Genomic DNA, 20860 nt, shown 5'->3' with positions numbered 1-20860 from the left:
AGTCTACACGCAGCCATGCTTGACCGCCGCTGACATCGCAAAGGTTTTTCACCTCTCCACTTCCACCTATTTCCGGTACGAAACAAGAATTTCATGAACTTCACGAGAAATTTGCAACGGAGATAGCATCTTGTTTCGGCGTCTAATCGGCAATTTGGTGTCTGGCACTATAAACTGACAATTACAGAGTACGTAGATGCCGACAGAGTCCGTCGATTACGTACCTTGAGGTCTCTATTGATGCAAGTGTCAGCCTTTAGGTTGCGGCTAGTTCAAACTTTATAATAAGAAACGCACTAATAATGCACGATAGACTCCAATTTCTCCACTCTCCCGGCAAACTTACCCTAAATGGCCAGTCCGTATCTGGTTAGGCGTCTGACATCAGCCCCACCAGTGTGACCGTTGAGATCGACTTTGACTCTGATCGAGTCAGACTGACTCGGGATATGCAGTTCACTTTGTTGATTACTCTAACAACACAGGATGATCGCCATTACTAATTGATCACTAATGTACGTATTTCTTGATACTGGATATAATCTCATATACGTGCAAAATTCGATGGTACCTTGATTACTAATCTATTCGTGCAACTTCCATGGGTAAGGACCATATGCCCTTTTGGTCTACCTGTATTTCTGACTTTTCTTTCTCACGCTACTTGCAAGATAAAGAAGACGAATTAGAATCTTCCCAGAGTAAGATATCGATTACTCAACTTCGCAAAGAAGCTGTTAATTGTATAGCAAGACCAACAATGCCGGGAAAGTCATTATTCCCGGTTCTGCTAATACCAATCAAAATGTTGCAAAACACACGGGCATCTTCTCCGGTGAGGTTTATATGGAGGTACCCCATTAGGACACAATTCTCGTACTAGCGAACCATTACTTCCACCCCTTGTGCTCGAACACATTGGCACACTCATGAAGGCGGACAGATGATACGGGTACTATCTGGTTCAGGCGATAAATGCCAAGATACGCGCGTCCGATCAAAGCTGGTGATATGATCTGGGCTCCTGCGGGGACGGCGCACTGGGACGGCGCTGATGATGGCTCTATCATGACGTGCTTTGTCATCGGTCTAGAAGCAAGTATAAGACGAGAAGCGCTGTGTGAAGTTGATTTATGACAGGATATCACCTTACTCACTTAGACGCCTGCTCGGTGCCATATTGGAACTAGCCCATTTTAGGCGGGGTATTGATATCAACCCTCGACCTCACCACCTAGCTAGTACACACAATCAAGTATCTATGACCTTTCTAGGCACTCATCGATTTATACCACAGGTACCGCTACAAGTGAGACTTGGTATGGCTTAAGACTTTTGATGTATCAATAAGAACTCAATGTTCAAAAGCGTATCAAGCAACCCAATTTTGGAAGAGTTATGCGCCTTCTTTACCTCTGGGATGCGCATATGTTATCAATACAGTAGCCAGTACGTACATTTTCGGAGCTCTTGTTTCCGGATGTTGGTTTCCTCAAATTGCCAACCAGTTCCAAGTATGCAAATTTGTTCGAAACTAGCTTTCGTAATGACTGCTAGCCCCCCCTCCCCTGGGTTCCTCGAAACACCACCACTATGCAGCCAATCACTCGCCCAGACGACTCAATCCGGAGCAATAGATAGGATCTCCTGGGCGTATGCATCCAGCTCGGGCAAACCGTCAGACCTGTACGTTCCACTAAGTTTCGCATACGCCAGACCAGACCTTAGAAGCTCCATGAACTCTGGATACCCTTCTTGTAACCGCGGAGGTTTTTTGGACGGTTCTGGATGCCCAATATGGTCAATCGCAACTGGGACACCTAATCGCAGCACAACGGATGCAAACTGCGCGACGTGATCAGGGTCGGATTCTTTCCGTAGCTTGTACGAGCATTGTTTCAAAGGTAGCTTTATCAACCCGTTTACTCGAGGTCCGGAAACTCAGTCGGATTCCTCTCGTTCCGGTATCGTGTAGGTCTTGAAGTTCAGTATCTGTCACTGTCTGGGAGTCAATGCAGGCTACTGCACGACCTTTGCCATTTACTCGGCGCAGAGCATCCAGAAGGCTAGATTGTCCGTCTGGTATACTGAGAATGCTACGAGGTAGCTATGAGCAATGCCTTGGCTTTGCTGGAATGCGAGAAGATCGTCGAGGTCGGCTTTCTTTGGCTGGTAGGGGTGTGTTGGATGGTATGGAAATTTTCCTGTAAATCAACAACGGTCAATTTTAAGTGGCTAAAAGAAAACTTCATGTAAGTTAAGATCTGCCTACTTCATCAGCAACATGGACATGGCTGTCCCAGGCTCCTGGAGGAAAAGAGATGTCGAGCTCTGGCAACGATCCCATCTTGCTTGTTCTAATGCTATGGCATGCAGGACAGAGGACAAAATTGGGAATACATAGCAAATTTAAAAAGTGCATAGCAATTGTAGTGTCAGCAGTACTAACCCGTTTGAATAATTAGCTGACATACCCAATATGGGGCAGCTGAACGGAGTCTCTCCCCGGAAACTCGCCGGGCCGATTTCCAATTTGGGCTCCTGGCAAATTCATGACTTCAGAGTAATAGTTGGAGAAACTTTGTAGTTGAAGACTGTTCTCCCTTCATGTCTACGAGGACTCTCCGGGGAAACGTTCGGTACTGGGGATCCCCAGGTCTTGGTATCAATGGTCTGGGAGAAGCAAGTATAATATGTATCTACTCGGGCCACCTCAGATGCGCGTCTCGACTATCTATGCACCATACACTTGGATTGATGTCCTTGTCTCGCACCAGAGGTGAACACTACATCTCTCTTTCCCTTTTATCCTGTCCAGACTCATTTGAACATGGGAGCATCTGAGGACCCTCAGCATATCATAAAGGCCTATTCAGAGGTCATGCAAGATATTGAGAGAACCGAAATAGATAACGTCGCAGAGGAGATTGAAAAGGTGTCCCGTGTCCGTCAGGATGAGGAGGAATGGATCAAGGCACAGAAAAAGTATCTCTGGAAGCTTGACTATATCCTTTTACCAGCCGTAACGATTTTGTATTTCTTTGAATATCTCAATCGTGGCAACGTTGGAAATGCTAAGCTCTATGGCTGGGATGCTGGACATAATTCTGAGAAAGAAGCGGTTGGTCTAGGGGCCAAGAGCCTTTCTTCCTCGTAGTGGCAGCTGGTTGGATGATTTTCTATGTCGGGTTGCTCCTCTTCCAGGTATCGAGTTGCATTGGTTATCGTATCTTCTCGCGTCTAAGGTAACATATAAAGAGTTCTGCACATTGTAATCAGTGAATTGATATTAATACGAAACAGTGGATTGCCTTTGGTGTATGCGGATGAGCCACTGCCAGTCTCCTCCGGTGCGTCGCTTACAATTTAGCCGGGGAAACTCATCTGCAGAATCTCCCTAGGTGCATTAGAAGACCTATTCGGTATGAGAATTGTCTACTATCTTTCGCTATGGTATCATCGAACCGAACTGGGCATGCGCGTGTCTTGGTTTCTAGGACCAACCTCCATCGCAGGTGCCATTGGAGGACTAATTGCCTATGGCATCGGTCGGATCAGGAGCGATACACCAGCCTGGAAGTGGCTTTTCTCATTGAAGCCCTGCCTGTTTTTTGGTTGGGATTATTCTGTCGGTACTGGATGCCAGACCGCCCAAATAAGAACTCACGCTTCTCCAGCGTTGATCAAGAGATAGCAGAAGCGAGATATCGCAAGGAGTCATTTGACAAGACTGGTCCCATTCAGAGAAAGCATATCATCTAGACAGTTACCGACTGGCGGCTGGATGCGCAAGCTGCGATTATCTCCCGACGGCGCAATGATTTCTTCAATCTCGGGATTTCTCCAAACAATTATTCGTAGTATGTATTCCTACATGTTTGCCTTAAACCCTATACGGTTAAAGGTAGACTGATTGATCGTGAACAGATCTTGGATACACAGAAGCGACCAAGGCAAATCCCATGACGGCGCCCCCCTATGCAAGCGCTTTCATCCTCATGTTTCTCGCATCTTACTCCTCTGACCACTTCTGCAACCGAGGCAGACATGTCACGATACTCATGTCCATTTCCACTATCATTTCCACTATCGCATACGCTCTCTTCGCCACACTTCCTGAGGCCAATCTCCATGGCAAGTATGCCTGTGTGTGTATTGCAGTCGCGTGCGTCTACGCCACCTATCCACCAACACAGGCCTGGGTCGCGAACAATTTCGGAAACGAGACAAAACGGCCAATCAGTATGGGTCTGTATACTGCACTCGGCAACCTGGGGTCTATTGCTGGAACCTTTTTCTACCCGACTACTGACAGGCCGCAGCTTAAGAAGGGGAATTTCATTTACATGGGGCTTGTCGATTGCTACGGCTGTTCTTGCGCTGGCGAGCCACATGCTCTTGGAGGCTATTGACAAACGGCGTGATAAGAAGTATCGCAGGCCAGTTCCGGGGCAGTCGTTAGATGTATCCGAGTTTGCGGACAGCGCACCGATGTTTCGGTTTATCACTTAAGATGGTCGAATTGGCTGTGAAACATCTGTGTTATGATTGTGAGGGGAATAAGAGGAAGAACGATGTATCGAATTGTAGCTATTCACAAAAAAGGTAATACACCTTCATCGCCTTGTCAAATCAAAGAATTGCTTAATTATTTTATTGAATCCACAACGTCTTGAAAATTTGACTTCTTACCTAAAAATACCCGAGTGGCTTCAGCTCGCAGTTCTCATAACGCAGCGATGCTCGGAATTTGCGAACTCTCAGTAACTAGTCAGTTTGAACTACTTCATACAGAATGTTTCTAGGGTATTCACTTGTTCACAGTAGATTATATTCATACCAACTTCCCAGGAACATTGCTCTTCCCTTCTAAAGCAGCCAACTGCCCTCGCCGCAGCAATCCCACTGTTAATCTGGTTCTCGACCGTTGATGCGCCGATGTGCGGCGTAATAATAACATTGTTAAGTCCATAGAAATTCCTGTATGCGTCCAGTGTGGGTGATTTAACCTCCATTGCATCCAAGGCCGCACCCCATATCTTCTTCTCTTTCAATGCTTGGAGTAAAGCATTCTCGACCACAATCCCGCCTCTGGCTGCGTTGATCAAGATTGCTGTTTGCTTCATCATATTTAATTCGCGTTCCTTTATCAATCCTCTAATGTTCTTGAGTAGAGGGAAGTGCAGCAGAACAACGTCCGAGCTTCTGAGTAGCTTATCCAACGTCTGGGCCCTGGTATGTGGAATCTTGTCCGGCTCCCACACTTCCAATGGTGCATCAGGGCATCAGGGTTGTATCCTATGATATTTGCTCCACAGGCACCAATCCATTTCTTCGCGCTTACTTGGCCAATATTGCCCATCCCAACCACACCCACAGTTTTGCGAAACAAATTCATCCCCAATGTTTGGCTGCGTACGACTCTGTTGCCGTTACGCTGTAGCCGGTCTACTTACAGAATCTTTTCGCTCAGGGAGGGGGCTAGAGCGAGAGTGAACCCGGCCACAGATTCGCTGTTTAAGCCGGGAATATTGTGTACCGCGACCCCGGCCAGCTTTGGCGGCATTTAAATCGATGTTGTCGCATCCGACACCTTGTTTCACTACAATACGTAGTTGCTTTGCTTGGGCAAAGTCGGAGACTCGTAGTTGCGTTTCTGATCGCACGAGCACTTCCTGTGCATGCTGACGCCAGTCTGCCTTATGGTCGTCATTCCAGAGGACGACGTCGACCGATTTAGTCAACTGCAGAAGCACTACTGCATGCTCGTGGTAAGGGTCAAGAACGTAGACTACCGGCTTTGTCATTGTGTAGCTGCTTGTTGATAATCAGTGCTGGATGTGGAATATAAATATCTGTTTATTGTCATCGTTATGCTGCAGGTGACTTCCCCGGAAGCTCGCCGTGGAGGTTGACCACCCGAGTCTTCGCTGGAGTCACCTGGACAGCTTCAAGCTCATGCCACGGTTATGCGTAGTCTTTGAATTTTTCAGTCCAGATGTCATCGTAATGCACGTATTTTTATGAAAATTGTTATTCAAATATTGCGAGTCTAAGGAAGATGCTCTCTGACGCCCTCCACAAGCTAAAATTTCCCCATGGGCAATTTCTCCCGGGGCTTCCGCTCTGGTCCAAAAACGCATTCAAGGCACAGTCAAATATCAAATGCCCGGTGATAATACTTATAAGATTAATTATGTTCCCAAGACGTATCCATTTGTCGTCTCATCCAAATCTCGGGATGCTATGTATAGGGTTTGTTGTCGGCAGGCAAGCAAAGCAGCTGGGTCACTGAGAAATCTATTCGTTCACTGAAGTTTTCACTGAAGTTTTCACTGTAATTTTGGTTGATTTCTTCAATTAAGTAAGCTCTCTCTATCTCTTTCATATTACTCATTCTTCTTCCTGAAATTGCAAGAGCTACATGTTGAATTAGGGCTTTGGAGTCCAGTGACACCACGTGATAGTCACGTGGTGTCTCCACCCGTTCCTTGTTCTCATCCAAAAGTTTTTCTCCGATGGTTATCTGAACTTTCATCAGTGTTTACGACGGTCACCATATATCTCTACTCTTTTTTTTCAGTAAGAATTATTCGTCCTATTACTATTTGTGCAGCTACTTCATGATGTCGAGAGTAGCTTCTGAGTGGTAAATCAGAATAGTCGGTGTTTCAATCGTCGCATTGAAATTCATCAGCATAAGAGAAGTTGTGGTTATCAACCTATTCCCAATTCATTTCGGTTCTATCCAGTCAGGACAAATCACTTGTCCAAATATATACAAAGATGAACGAACGACGCAATCCTCCCCATCCAGCTGTTCCCCTTGACGCCGATCCGATCTGACTGAGCAATACTTCGGTTCTGGATACAGGTCAAGCAACTTTATGCACCATGGAACTCTTTCGAGAACAGTCAATACACCTCGCGCGTTTTGTGCATGTATAGTACTGGAGCTGGGATTGGGGGGGAAGAAGCCGCCTTCTCTATAGGAGGTTTCTTCTTTTTGTACCAAAAGGATTTGCGAGAATGATTATTAGAGCCTTCATAGTTCATGTTTATGTCTCGCTTATTCCTCACTTGCTCGGATTTTACATTCGTGGAGTGAGGATAATACTACGAGAGCATGACTCCTTGCGCACTACATTCAGACATAGATTTATGATAGTTTAACTATATGTACCGATACAGAGTTATAATTTACCTTTATCATCCACAATCTTTACCACAACCTTACCCCAGGTACCCCTACTGCCCAACGCCTTGAGTGCCCTCGGCACACTCTCCAACCCGATGAAACTCTCGTCCGTAAACGCGGTACTCTGAAATTTCCCCTGATCAATCAAATCAAAGATCCCTTTCCAAACCACGGGCACCGTCTCACGCTCAAAATTCGCGTATTGACCCCAATGTATCCCGACAATGCTCACGTTTTTGAGCAAGACACGATTCAGCGCAACTTTCTCAATTGTGCCTGCCGCAAACCCAATCACTAATAACCTAGCATTCCACGCCACGCACTTCAAACTCTGCTCAATCATACCCACGGGATCATAGACAACATCGACACCCGCTTTCCCATTTCCCGTTCGATTCTGCTTACACAACTTCTTAACTTGTTCCGGCCAATTCTTATCAGCACGATAATCAACCACATAATCTGCCCCAAACCTCTTTGCGACTTGACCTTTCGCCTCTGACCCAACGGCCGCGATTACAGTTGCCCCCAAGGCTTTCGCGATTTGAACGGCTGCTAATCCGACTCCGCCCGCTGCAGCATGAACAAGAACCCATTCACCAGCCTGCAGATTTGCGCGCGTCACAAGGCCACCGTAGGATGTAGGTGCAGTGACGAATAGACCCGCTGCATCGGCAAAACTCCATCCTCGCGGGACAGGGAATAAGGACGTCTCTGGAGCAAGGATATGAGTCGCATAAGCGCCCTGGGCAGCGCCAAAGACTCTATCTCCCTTTTTAAATTTGTAGATTCCTTTTGGGTCAGTGGGTGTCGCGAGGATGGTGCCGGCGAACTCTGAGCCGGATATCCATGGGAATGGTGGTTGGTGTTGGTATTTGCCTTGGATTTGGAGGATGTCGAAGAAGTTTGTGCCTGCGGAATGGATTTCGATGAGGTATTTGTCTGATGTAGGGTTAGGAGTTGGGAGGTCGGTTATTTTGAGGTCGAGGGGACCCTATCGAATTAGTGAGGGTTCAGGTATGGATGAGGATGAAGAGAGGTATACCTTGACATAACTGCTGACTTGAATGGCGCGCATTGTTCAGTCTTTTGTACCAGTGATAATATTATTTATTTGTTCAGCGATAGCAAATGGTCTACCCGACTTGATGGGAGTTGTCGATTGTCAAATAACAAGAAGCGGAGAAATGGTATCTAGATAGAAGTTGGGGTTGTGGGGAAGCATGATTCAGGATAAGATGCCTCGGCCTGTTCGGTTACTCCAGCTGAAACAACTACGTACAAGCAGCTATAACACACTGAATATAGGTATCACGACATAATATGGCAATTTAAGTGGTGTAAATTTAGATCAGACTCGATATGAGGCCCGTCTGAATCTTGCGTGTTCCATATCATTCATATCACAGGATAAATACAAGTTTTCATCCATTAACGAACGCCGTTGTTCCTTTCCATTTTCATGAGACCTCCCAATTTTTGAAGTATGATAGGAGATAGAAAAACAAACATATGAGACAGATGAAAAACACGTGCCACCGGAAACATACACCCAGAAGTAGAGAAACAGATAGGAACTCCTGGTGATCGCTCAGCTGAAAACAGAGTCGCAAGGGTATATACATATATATTCGATATAACACAATATGTGAATTGATAATGATAAGAGCCAAGCTTGACCGGTATACCATAATCAAACGACATCACGACCACCAACGCCAACAATGCATGCCAAATGACGGACTCCAGATAATTATATGCTACACAAGGATCGAGGCAATTGCCTCAATGACCCATAGGCCGCTGTAATATGTGCTCATGACCGGCATAAGCGTACATATCCTGAGGAATCATTGAGTGGCCTGCAGCGATGTAGTGCGGGTGTTGTTGTGGGTGATGTGGATGCTGATACACAGGTTGAATTGCAGTGTGCATTGACTGCTGCATTGATTGCAAATGTTCTAGTTCGCGCTGTTGGTGTTGTTGTTTTTGTTGCTGCTGCTGTTGAGCGGCCATGATATCCATTTGTTCCGTCACAGATTCCTTTTTTCGATCCGGTAAAGGCTTGCGTTGTCGACCCTGTCGATCAACTCGCACAACACCCGGAACATACTCGGGTGTGTAGTGCGATGCCGTTGCCCGTCGCCAAGGTCGTACAGATACACCCTCGTCATAGCCATGGTAACCGGGTGCTGTCATGGGTCGTGCTTGCGCCTGTGCGTGTGCATGTGCTTGAACTTGGTACGACGTAGCCATTTCCTGCGGAGAAGGCATATGTTGCATAACGGGATTGTATCCGGCAACGGGAGCAGCGGGATTCACGGCACGCTGGTAGTAGGCTGCATTTGCAGTAACGGCGGTAGTATTCGCTGCATCGTACATAGCTGTGTACCAGCTGGATGGCTGCATGGTCATTGCTGCGGCCGGATTGGAATCTGGTTCGATATAATCGTTGCCTGTAGGCCAGTGCGTTGCTGTCGGCGGTGCGGGTTGTGGGTATGAGATAGGGGCCATGGCATAAGTCGGAGAAATCGGAGAAACGTAGGCTGGTGACAAGACATGGGTCGTTTGCGGAGGAGGAATGCTATTTGTTGGTGACGGCTGCTGTGGCTGTGGATGAGGGAGATCGTAGGCAGAAAGACCATGGGTAGCATACTGCGTGACTGCAGGAGTACTGACCGCGCCATGAGACGGATGTCGTTCTGGTGTAGTAGCGGTGATTGGGCTAGGTGACGGAATCGATGCTGTCCAAGCCTGTGTAGCGACAGCCTCTGGTTGTGTGACCACCACGGTCTGTTGCGGGGGAATATGTTGTTGTTCCTGTTGCGACTGAACCCAGACATCCGTAGGATACCATTCGCGGGTGATTGCGAGGTTGTCACTTTGAGAATGTTGCGATTGTGGTGGAGTAGGGATTGCCATAGCTGCGGACGTGGTTGGGGTATTCTTCTTCATGTCACTCTTATTATTCCTCCTCTCCATCGGCGACATTTCTTCCGACGGATCCTCTTCGTCCTCTTCATCATTGTTATTTCCCTGCTCGCCGGCGGGTTTCTTCCGGATCTGACGGGACGGTTTGGTAACTCGCCATTTCTTCAGACGACTCCGTAGTTGTGTCTCGCTAGTCAGTCGGTTAGTACAATGAACCGAATCGAACGTAGAAGAAGAGCACATACCTAGGATTGAAATCTTCAGTGCGTATTTGCTTAATCACCTGCTTCAGCGGCCATTCCTCATCTTTATACAAACGAGCGATCAGCGCCTTCTTCTTCTCCCACACGTCCGACGGTATCGATGTTTTCATTGTATCTGATCTGCTGTAATTTGGGCGATATGGATAAATTCACAGCTCAACAGTCGGCCGCCAGACGTCGAGTCGAGTTGAGTCGAGTCCTGAAGTCGAGTGAGAGGCGTAAGTGTAGGTGGTGGGAAAGTGACGAGAGGGAAAGGATTTCTGGGTAAGATCGACCTGTCGGTAGGTGGGTAGTGTATATATGGGGGAAACTGGTCAGATAATGTACGTATCTATCAAATACGGAACTCGTATTATTTGTACTCGATTTACGATTTGCACCTTGAGGTAAAGAGAAACCTTCAGCCTCGTGATGGTATGGTGTGTGTATTACTACTGGAAACTACGTATCGAGAGGAAGCTTGCGGATCACCCAGAAAACAACGAAGGATGAGCCAGCCGGAGCCCTAACTAGGCCCGTTTCGCGTATTGTGGTATGGGGTATCTGTATTACAATGACGACTTGTTACCGTCATATCTCGCGTGAATGCAGTCAATCATGGCTGTACGGTAACGTAATAACACATTCTGAACCGGGCGGACAATCTTGAAACCTTTTTGGTGCCGTCCGTTAGTGTCACTGCGAGAGGGTCTGCTGAGCGACTATGCCGCTTTGAGCCTCGGTCTAGGCCCACTTCTACTGCTTTTGTCTGTGCTTATTGGTAAGTATCTTTGGCCGTGTACCTTTCATTGGTGGTCAAGAGTTCGTCTGGTTCGTGTGGCCCCACTCCTGCCGCCCGCTTCATATGCAGCATGCTGAGTTAGTCTAAGTTATCGCCACGCTCCGTTCCATATTGGCTGAGTGCTCACACTGCCGGGTTCTCTGCTTCCGATTCCGACGGGGAGATAGACAGCGCTAGTCCCTAAAGAGGACTGAATCAATGACGCACTAAGCCCAAACGGCAACTACACGTACAGGACGTCTCCTGATTGGAAGGTACTATGTTTCTTCAGGGTTTAGTGTCGTTTGTCTGATCAGCTAGGACTAAGATAGAATCGCCTACTCTAGAAGGCTCTAGTCGCTTTTAGTCTGCACTTCCCTGATGGAGTAAAGTTGTGGGAGGAAGTACTTTTGCGTGCATAAATCGCTGACAGTCAACGTATTTTGAGCATAACCGTGATATGGGGCCAAACTGATGCTGTCGCTTTGCGAGTTTACATTTTGAGAGTACATTTGAGTACGTATGAGGGAGATTTTGGACAGACCCGTCAGACTGGCTCAGATCCGGCAGATCAAGTATTATATCGCACGTAATGAATAATTAACCTTCGGCATGTAAACCCTCTTTTCTTCAACCTTACCCGAAAAGGACCGTACTCGAATCGGCGCTATGCTCTGTTCGAGTTCTCGTGGCTTTGTATGATCTGAGTCCAGATTCCACAGCTCTTTCTACTGGCGATTTACGGTTTTGCGCTGACCTCAGCGGGATCTGTAACTGTAAGACTGTAAGTAAAAAGTACGCACCGCCCATAGTTGCTATTACCAGTTAGTAACATAACGGCGGACCTCGGTATCATCTGATCAACTTCTCTCGATGTCAAAAAGTCCCTCGAACGCATTCCATCATGCACGCTTGTCGTAACGATATTATCACACCATGTCAAGTCTTCAGGCCAAGCCGTCACGTAAGACCTCCGTATGTAGCGTGCCGACTCTACCGAGTCAATTGTACCGGACTACGGACAGACTCCATGAGGTTAACCATATTGTCGGGCTCTTCTAGCCCGTTAGCCATCACTTACGACTTTTGGAGCACAGCAACCTCATATTTACTGGTTTATAATCAATTATCCATGGGTCTGTAATTTTTGGATAGTCAGGAGAAATAATCACTACAATATCACAACAGAGGTTCACTCCTCGGGAAGTCAATTCGGGCCAGTAGTCACTTCAAAGCATGGAGATTATCGCATTCACTGTCACCGAGATTCACCACATCGAGGCTAGTACCACACTACTTTAGGTTTGCAGTTTACTAGTCACCAACGTGGTTTCCAAGATCAGTACATACACACAGACATCAACTCATGACAATGACAATAACTTAGTAGTCCACTACTAGTTACCTATAAGTTAATACGTAGTTGCAGGTATATTTATCTTATTAAGACTTAGTAATGATCAATCCATACCAGTTGCTAGCATTTAAGCATTTAAGTTATACGAATCGATTCATAGCTTAGTCAGAGTAAGTCAATTGAATGTTCAAGATATCTGCTTGTGAAGATCATGGCGGAAAACATGGGACTCTTTTCCGTAACGAGTGTTGATTTCGTATGGTACGACGATAAATCCGAGTCATGTGAGACGCATGGCAAAGTTTATCGGCTTATCGAGCCAGTCTTTGCATGCCTGACGATGCTAACTACTTCCGTGCTAGTCGAGTAATCTTATGTTTTGTCAAGCCAATCTCATAACTTGCGTGGCAATTAGTTGTGGAAGTTGGTCTCTGCGATACGCATACCGACAGATTGGATGAAGTTGACAGATACCATGATTTTAATTAATGTTGGGATTAATTGAAGATGATATTAATATATTTATTCGATAGTTTGATATCAGCCTCCCTTTGCTTACTTACTCCACCTCTAGAATAAGCAAGACTGTTCTTACAGGCAAACTGACATGATGACTCGTATTATCTGACGTATTTGTTTGTAGCCTTGTAACGAATCGGAGGAAATCCGTCTTTGCTTTTTTCTTTGCTTATGTAAAAAATGCATCGATTGACGAATTAAGGATGGTTCGATGGTGGTGCAACACTACAAACGTACTTTTTTGTCTTTGTACAGTTGGCAGATGGTCTAAACGCGCATATCGAGTTGGATCAGGGCAAATCATTGCATGGCGAGACTGGAAATAAACGTGCTCGGATTGTGTGACTATGTATATACGTTGTATGCTCAGTGTCTAGACTTGTGTTTGCGCGTACGGAGTATGTATCAGTTAATGCCGTCGCGGAGTTGAGTGTTCCACTCTTCCGTGTCAAGATTTACGTACACAGAACGACTTTACATACATAGACAGCTCTATCTAGTAGGATCACAAGCTTGAGCGAGTCTGCCTACAAACGTAGCGACAGATGCACTCACGACAAAGCCTCATCTATTGGGGTGGAATGCCAGATGGACTATCGAGAAACTAAAGAGTAATGACAGATTCGGGAACTCACAACAACTCTAGATCTGATCAAATCTGCCAACTAAATTAATTCAATAGCACTGACAGCAAGTTCATGCAGAAAGAAGCCTCTGACGTAGGGTAGGATCTGGACTTTACTTCAGTGAGGGTTTTAAAGTCAGGGACCTTAGTAGACACTGATAAGAAACTAAGCACTTCGCCTAGTCCTGACTCCTGAGTCATGAAGCCCTAAAACAATTTAGCACTTCTATTATATCTCGGGATATTCTCGGGTATGACTTGTCATATTCATCTATCTAACATTCAAAAATTAACATAGGAAGTTCGTATTGATGATTTTCATACTTAGGATAAATCTAGGAGAATCAAAGCTTAATTCGACTTGAGGAAAGTTATATCAAGCGCGCAACTATTCTTTGACTACATTGGTCGATCTTCGATTATCATTCTGTCAGCAAACTGAAAATGTATGCCTAAATGAGTACCAAGTCGTTATACAGCAACCCGCTGATTCAGTCATTCCTGTACCCTGAGGGTTTCATATCTGAAGATTTATGCAATAGTTTCTCTGATCGTACCCAGGTTGGCTGATCTTCAAACTATCGATATCTAGATCCGACAAAGAACCCTATCATTCCACCGTTTCATGCCGTAGACCCATTCCTGAGTCCAACCAGCCGAGGCTATCTTCAGTTGGATTTTTGTATCAAAGATGAGGCGCGCAGCAAACGATGCAAAAGAACCGTTTCAACCTCGTGGTTAATACGAGGCCATGCAGTAATCTAAGCAATACGTACATAGATCACTGGTATGAGCATGGGTATAGTGGATCCCTGGCAATCACCAAGTCAATAGTTGCGTTGATCATCCCAGACCAACACATCTGAAGCTGATATCTCTTACAAATATCTCCATATATGATTACCAGACGATAGCATCGTATGACACGGAAATCTCCGGGGATACGGCAGTGACCAAATTGCCAAGTTCGATAGTTCATAATGTCTTCCCACTCCCTTTCTACTTATTTGCTCATCGCGAATAATAGAAAAGATGCAAGGGATGAGGGCTATATCTAACATGCCTCCCTTCATTTACTTACCGGATATACCGCATCCGTTGCAGGCAAAAATGACTGGGTGTATTCATAAATGTTCCATGGGATTGTTCGTTGCTTGAGGTAAATCTGCCGTCGACTCCGCATGCCGAATCAACCAAATAGCTGTTGTGGTCGCTGAAGATGTGTGAAGATATATCCGATAGCTTGTAGGTAGGGTTATCGGCGGTTGATCTACATCCTCTTCCCCGGAAGACATTTCCATGTCTCCAACAACGGGTAAGTTAACCCCCTCATAAGAGCATATATCCAGCAATCAAAACTCATATTCCATACCACAGTTTGCATCCACACTTCGGAAGCACAGCGTTTAGGTCATAGAGAACCTTCACGTGCATATACGCAACTAATGAGAAAGATATTCCTATCAAATCAGGACATTTCTACCCCTCACTCACTCATCGAAATGGCGGAGATTACCCTGTTAGGCAGCACATGAAGATCTTCACCAATCGATCATCCGGAGCACTGGGACACCGAGTATACGCAGAACCAATGCCGAATTGCGTTCGTTCAAGCGAGGTAGAGTTCAAATAAGCTTAGATTATAGTTTGGAAAGGTGTGTACGGAGCCGCGGTTTGTATTGTATGGTCCAATAGCGTACAAGCTGAGGTGATTCAGCCAGGTTGATGGTACTCGATTCAATTGACGGATTAATCGGTTTGTATATGGCATAAGGATTGAGAAAGCTTCGTGGTATTTTGATAAACGATAATATATTCTAACACAGTAGAGAAGAGGATCATATATAGATTAAGACATCGTAATAAAAAGGTAGTAAAGGCACCACCACTATAAGAATAAAAGACAAAAGTACACCATCCATGCAACGTTTAACTCACACAAACAACAAAATCCAAAACCAATATCAGACCAAGAAGTCTACCGACGTCTAATTCGGTGCTCCTTCCCCCGTTTGGATTTCTTTTTGGCCTTGTCAGGCGGAAGAACAAGTGGTTCATCGCGGAGATTCCACTCCATAAATCGTACAAGATAATCATCAATGTGATTCGGTTCAGTTTCTGCTTCTTTCCCTTCAGTGTCTTCAGCTTTCTCGCCGCCGTCAACGACACTCGGTGTTCCTGCGCCCGAAAGGATCTGCGCGGTTGTTGTACCGGTTTCCTCAAAATCTCCATCGTCGGCATGTTCCATCTCCTTTTGTGCGTTTTTGGCGGCGTCGATATCTTCTTTGTCTTCGGCCTGTTCAAAGACTCGTGTACTAGTGACGGCTAGACCGCCTCCGCCGCGATTATCGAGGACACGGTCCATTGCTTTACTGGCTTCGTCTTGTTGGTCGTCAGGTGCAGATTCATCGATTGCTTTGCGCACATCGTTGACTCGGGTGAAGTAATCGGTTGTAAATCCACCTTCTTGAATCACCACGTCGTCCAACATACGTTTCTGATTCGCCTTCCGTAGGATATTCGATTCAATCGTGAACTCAGACACGAACCGGTAGATGTGGACATCGCGGGTTTGTCCGATCCGATGGCAACGATCTTGGCATTGTTTGTCCATTGCAGGGTTCCAGTCAAGGTCGTAGAAGATAACGCTGTCTGCGCCAGTAAGATTGATACCTAGACCTCCTGAACGAGTGGACAGGATAAACGCAAGAATACGGTTGTCGTTGTTGAACCGATCTGTAAGCATCTGTCGTTGCTCAACCTTTGTCGTTCCGTCGAGGCGAAGATAGCGGTGTCCGTGGATATTCAGGAATTGTTCTAGGATATCTAACATCTTTGTCATCTGCGTGAAGATAAGGGCTCGATGGCCACCTGCTTGAAGTTCACGAAGTAGTTTATCCAATTGCTGCAGCTTTCCACAGTCATATTGCAACAATCGTTTGTCCGGGAATGCAATCGACAGACGCATCTGCGCTTCGTGGAAAGGATCGTAATTCTCATACCGCATCTTTGGATCAAAATAGCGGGACTCAACAGGAGTAATAGCTGCTTCTGTGGTCCCCGCTGCCACAGCAGCAGGGGTTACGCATCCAAACCGTTGAATGTAGCCTTCCATAGACTGAGACCTATCTTGAATCGAATTAATCATAGAAGCTAGAACCGACGACTGATTTGCTAGCTGCTCGAGCTTCGATATTCGGCGAGAATCCCGAGTTGCAACCCCATTATAGGGACTTTCGATGGTCAGGAATTTGATTAAGCTCTTCCCCCAAACTGGACGTCGGCCATGCCGGTTACTTTCAAAATAAAGCGCACTCTCAAGCTCGTTCATTCGCTTCTTCCTTGCGGCATTATCCATCGACTCTAGTATAGACCGCACTGATGACCCGTCAAAACCCATCTGCCAGTTTGTTCGTTTATATTGACGCTCGCGCAGTGTCTTCAAGGGCCCAAAAGCCATTATACGACTACTGTCCTGAACCAACCTCGTAGAGAGGTCTTCCCGCGATATAGGTGCTAGATTTAAAAAGTCTAGATCGAGTTTGTCAAAGGGATGCTGGTACAAAAGACGTCGTCGGATAAGCTTGTCCTTGGCCTCATAATCGTGCGACACAGATGTAGGCATCGCAAACGATGTAGATATCTGGCGTGTTTCAAAAAGATCAGGGTGATTGCAGACTTTCCGAAGTTGCATAAGACAGTTAATGATAGAAAGGTAATTTCCAGAAGCTAGCGTCTCTTTGGTTTGAGCTCTGGACATGAACCCATCATATAGATATCGTTGCCGCTTGGACAACCGACAGGTGACGACATGCTCGTATTTGGCTGGCATTTGCTTCTCGACATCCGCTTTCAATCGTCGGAGAAGATACGGTCGAAGAATAGTATGCAATTTGTGAACGATCTGCTTCGCCTCATCGTCCATTGTTTCCCTGCCGTGTTCCAGAATCTGTTCGACAGGTCGTCGAAACCATTCCGAGAAATTTCGCAGGTCTGCGAATCCTTCCACACCAGCTCCGTCTTCGTCTGAAGGCATCAAGAAGAAAAGAAGTGACCACAATTCAGTCAAGTTGTTTTGAAGCGGTGTACCGGTTAGAAGGAGACGAGCACGTGTCCTGAAAGTGAGTAACGCCTGCCACCTTTGGGATCGGAAATTCTTGATATTATGGGCCTCGTCGAGAATCATATAATGCCAGCTTCTTCTCTTCAAAACCTGTTGATCCTGTAACACCAACTGGTAAGATGTGATAAGAACATCCCAGCTGCTATCGTCCGTCCAACCGCGTCGCTTTGCTTTTCGTTCCTCCTGATTGCCATAGTATGTCATGATCTTGAATCCGGGACACCACTTCTTGAACTCCATCTCCCAGTTAAGAATGACACTGGTAGGAACAACGACTAAATGCGGGCCCCAGACCTCATGTTCAACCGCTAAATGCGCGAGCAAGGCGATAGTCTGAATGGTTTTGCCGAGACCCATCTCATCTGCCAATATACCATTAATGTGGTTTGTATATAGCCCGGCTAGCCAATCTAGCCCATAGTGTTGATATTCACGTAGCGTCCCCCGAAGTAGATGCGGAATGGGTGTCTTTAATCCAGCAGGAACAGGCGATTCTGTCACAGACTGTTTGTCACCTTGGGGTTCATAAGATGACATGGACTCAGGTTCTGACGGCTTCGTCGCAACGGTTCCAGGGGAAGCTTGACTGGAAGCATCACCGCTGTGATGTATTTCATGAGTACCATCCTCAGCTCGTGCTGTGAATCCAGGTTCGGTATCCATCCGCTCTGCCACAGCCTTTCTATCCTCCTCTTCTTTTGGCGCCTCAATTTTGCTGACATCATTGTCTTCGGTAGTGTGCGCTTCAAGGTTAAGGTGCTCTTGAGCCTGTTGCCCTTCATTTTCTGCATTATCGGCCTTTTCCGCCTGTTCGACCGGAGCTGTAGGTATAAGAGAGACTTCATCTGCATCTTCCATCTCAATATTTTCATCAACTTGAGCTTCTCCCTCCTCTGCATCCTGTTCGTCAAGATCTTCTGGTTGTGGAATATTTGCACTAGCAGCAACCAATCGGTCTCTTGAAGAGAGGAAGCCTAGGAGCCCTGGCCCGTCATCACTAGCATCGCTATCTTCATCTTCATCACTATCCTCGTCGCTCATATCATCAGAGTCTCCCATATCGTCCTCCATATCCGTAGACTCATCACTATCGTCAAGTAGAAGAGGGTCAACATCGTCAAGGTCGGGTGGCATCACCGACGGGGCGCCAGACGCATTCTGTGAAGCGAAATCGCCTTCTGTACGCCCATCATCCGAAGTGCCGCGCATGGAAGACTCTGATTCTGAGTCGTGGTTTGTAAATATAGTATCGGGAATGTTTGCATATTTCAATCGTAACTCCTCTGCAGTTAACCCTTCATCATCGTCAACGACATTTTCGCTTTCGTCATCGCTTTCGCTCGAAGACATGTTGCCTTCGTCTGCGTCCGAGGTAATAGACTCTTCATCTTCGTCATCATCTTCTGACTCCTCATCAACATCCTCACTGAAAGTGTCCATATCGCTTCCAACACCAAGGATTTCTTGTCTTCGTTTCTCAAAAAGCATGGTGGACTGCTTGATCGCCTGGTTCAATGCCTGTTGATTCTCCGCCTTTCTTTCCTCTTCCCACCGTGCTAAACGAACCCTATCGACTTCAGCGCGAACAAGATCGAATTGTTTCTGAAGGTCTCTGACGACTTGTCGGCGTTTCGCTTTCGTTTCTTCGACTTGTTCGCGAAGTATATCCTCTGGTCGTTTGTTTCTCTTTCTCCAAACTTCGGCACACCAATGCGCAAGTTGGCGAGCTGTGTGGCGATGCCGTTTATGCTCTTGATCAAGGAGTTTGCGGAAATATAAAGCATGCGCGACGAGGTGGTCATGATGAGAATATTGTATCGGAGGTTCCTCTTGAGGCTCGGGCAGACAAGCAGAGCAAACTTGCGGGCTGAGGATGCCGCCAGGCTCTCCAGCCTCAAGAACTCGTAGTCGTTTGACGGCCTCTTGTCGGGCATCTTCACTTGTTGAGATCACATTCTCCCCAGCAAGAACATCGGCGGCCTGGACCCAGTCTCGAAACGAGGGGTAATGCTTTGGAGGAACGACATGACCCGGATGCTGAACACTGACGGATCCCTTCTTCAACTTCAGCCGCAGTCGAGGAACCTTGAGATCTCCACCAATTTTATGCGCATCTCCTTCGACAGGGGTATCGAGGCCTCGAGAAATGGACGGCGATTCGGCGGTCGATATGGATGCATTGCGACGGGTATGTCTCGAGCCACCACCGTTCACAACTGCCTTCGTGCTGATCTGGGTTCGTGCTCGTGACTTGGCAGAGTTAGTAGCAGGTAGTGATGACTCAACATTGGTGGCACCGCTGAGAGAAAGCCTCGAGCTAGATTTCCTTCTTGTCTCTTTCTTTTCCGCATTGCTCACCATGCCATTTGACCCTGTCTTTGTCCCAAGCGATCTCCTACCGCTTCCCGTGGTGCGCACTGGAGTTAAGGATAACGGTGACGATACGGCGGGTGTTGTCGGCTTTGTTGTATAATCCTTTTGGGTGCCTCGAGTCTGTCTCTTTGCGGACGCTGGCTGGAGATCCAAAGGAATGGCATTTGTTCTCGAGGATTTTCTCCTACCGCCTTCAAAAAACGATGTAGGCCCATCGACACCAGCTTTCTTCCATGGTGGCGATATGGGTCGTGGTGTTGAGCGTTTGCCCTCAGCAAGCTTCCGTTTCTTTGACGGAGGTTCCTCGGTGTGTGTATCGACAATCCCATCAACTTTTTGCTCACCTGGCGTTTGCATAAACGCGACAACTGTCTCCACTGCGTCTGGTTTGGGAGAAACGCGAAGATTCTCGCTGGGAACTGGTGTCACGTGTTCGTCATGTTGTGAGGTCCCATTTGGTGTACCGTTTTGCATATCTTGTCACCGAGCGCGAAGGGGGCCTTTTCCGCAACAGACCCCAACTTTCCCAGCACTGACGAGGGCAAAATTCGTGAATCGAGCATCAAAATGTAGATAATTACGTGTAGTATTTCCCGTGCGAGTTTGGCATAACTATCAATGCTGGTGCGTTGGTGACGATGAAAAGAAGGGGTGGAGAGTGTGTTTGGAGGACAAGTTTGATTTTCGCTTTTTGTCGACGCAATTTCTCCC

At 46.6% G+C, this 20860-nt stretch overlaps 6 protein-coding genes across 6 annotated transcripts, besides 2 other annotated features; 2 read left to right on the top strand and 4 right to left on the bottom strand.

Moving 5' to 3' along the window:
- Window positions 1-790: 790 nt before the first annotated feature.
- TSTA_006290 (uncharacterized protein) lies at window positions 791-1330 on the top strand (the record flags this gene model as incomplete). Its single annotated transcript, XM_002488212.1, has 2 exons — window positions 791-1099; window positions 1275-1330. Exons 1-2 carry the CDS (start codon window positions 976-978, stop codon window positions 1328-1330), a joined length of 180 nt encoding a protein of 59 aa, XP_002488257.1. The 5' UTR covers window positions 791-975.
- Window positions 1331-2830: 1500 nt separating this feature from the next.
- On the top strand, window positions 2831-4512 carry TSTA_006280 (uncharacterized protein; the record flags this gene model as incomplete). The annotated part of the gene is made up of 6 exons (XM_002488211.1): window positions 2831-3153; window positions 3304-3350; window positions 3402-3678; window positions 3763-3860; window positions 3928-4276; window positions 4323-4512. 6 exons carry the CDS (start codon window positions 2831-2833, stop codon window positions 4510-4512), a joined length of 1284 nt encoding a protein of 427 aa, XP_002488256.1.
- A 114-nt stretch (window positions 4513-4626) lies between these two features.
- Window positions 4627-5807, bottom strand: TSTA_006270 (D-3-phosphoglycerate dehydrogenase, putative; the record flags this gene model as incomplete). Its single annotated transcript, XM_002488210.1, has 2 exons — window positions 4627-5225; window positions 5457-5807. 2 exons carry the CDS (start codon window positions 5805-5807, stop codon window positions 4782-4784), a joined length of 795 nt encoding a protein of 264 aa, XP_002488255.1. The 3' UTR covers window positions 4627-4781.
- Window positions 5808-6548: 741 nt separating this feature from the next.
- Window positions 6549-8276, bottom strand: TSTA_006260 (alcohol dehydrogenase, zinc-containing; the record flags this gene model as incomplete). The annotated part of the gene is made up of 2 exons (XM_002488209.1): window positions 6549-8192; window positions 8244-8276. The coding sequence occupies 2 exons, from the start codon at window positions 8274-8276 to the stop codon at window positions 7194-7196; spliced, it is 1032 nt and encodes a 343-aa protein (XP_002488254.1). The 3' UTR covers window positions 6549-7193.
- A 291-nt stretch (window positions 8277-8567) lies between these two features.
- Window positions 8568-10675, bottom strand: TSTA_006250 (uncharacterized protein). Its single transcript, XM_002488208.1, has 2 exons — window positions 10375-10675; window positions 8568-10319 (listed from the first exon to the last, which is right to left on the bottom strand). Exons 1-2 carry the CDS (start codon window positions 10500-10502, stop codon window positions 8984-8986), a joined length of 1464 nt encoding a protein of 487 aa, XP_002488253.1. The 5' UTR covers window positions 10503-10675; the 3' UTR covers window positions 8568-8983.
- Window positions 9171-9205: a microsatellite.
- Window positions 10569-10591: a microsatellite.
- A 4420-nt stretch (window positions 10676-15095) lies between the features above and the next one.
- On the bottom strand, window positions 15096-20623 carry TSTA_006240 (SNF2 family helicase/ATPase (Swr1), putative; the record flags this gene model as incomplete). Its single annotated transcript, XM_002488207.1, has 1 exon — window positions 15096-20623. One exon carries the CDS (start codon window positions 20621-20623, stop codon window positions 15632-15634), a length of 4992 nt encoding a protein of 1663 aa, XP_002488252.1. The 3' UTR covers window positions 15096-15631.
- Window positions 20624-20860: the final 237 nt, after the last annotated feature.

Source organism: Talaromyces stipitatus, genomic scaffold, assembly GCF_000003125.1.
Source record: "Talaromyces stipitatus ATCC 10500 scf_1105507295517 genomic scaffold, whole genome shotgun sequence".
NCBI classification, from domain to species: Eukaryota; Fungi; Ascomycota; class Eurotiomycetes; order Eurotiales; family Trichocomaceae; genus Talaromyces; species Talaromyces stipitatus.
The sequence above is the reverse complement of the archived record's forward strand: the minus strand, read 5'-3'. Positions and strand labels throughout refer to the sequence as shown.

Coding starts and splice junctions, on each gene's coding strand:
- TSTA_006250 (XM_002488208.1), bottom strand. CDS start 10,502: ATGAAAACATCGATACCGTCGGACGTGTGGGAGAAGAAGAAGGCGCTG. Junction 10,320..10,374: donor ACTGAAGATTTCAATCCTAG/GTATGTGCTCTT, acceptor CCGACTGACTAG/CGAGACACAACTACGGAGTC.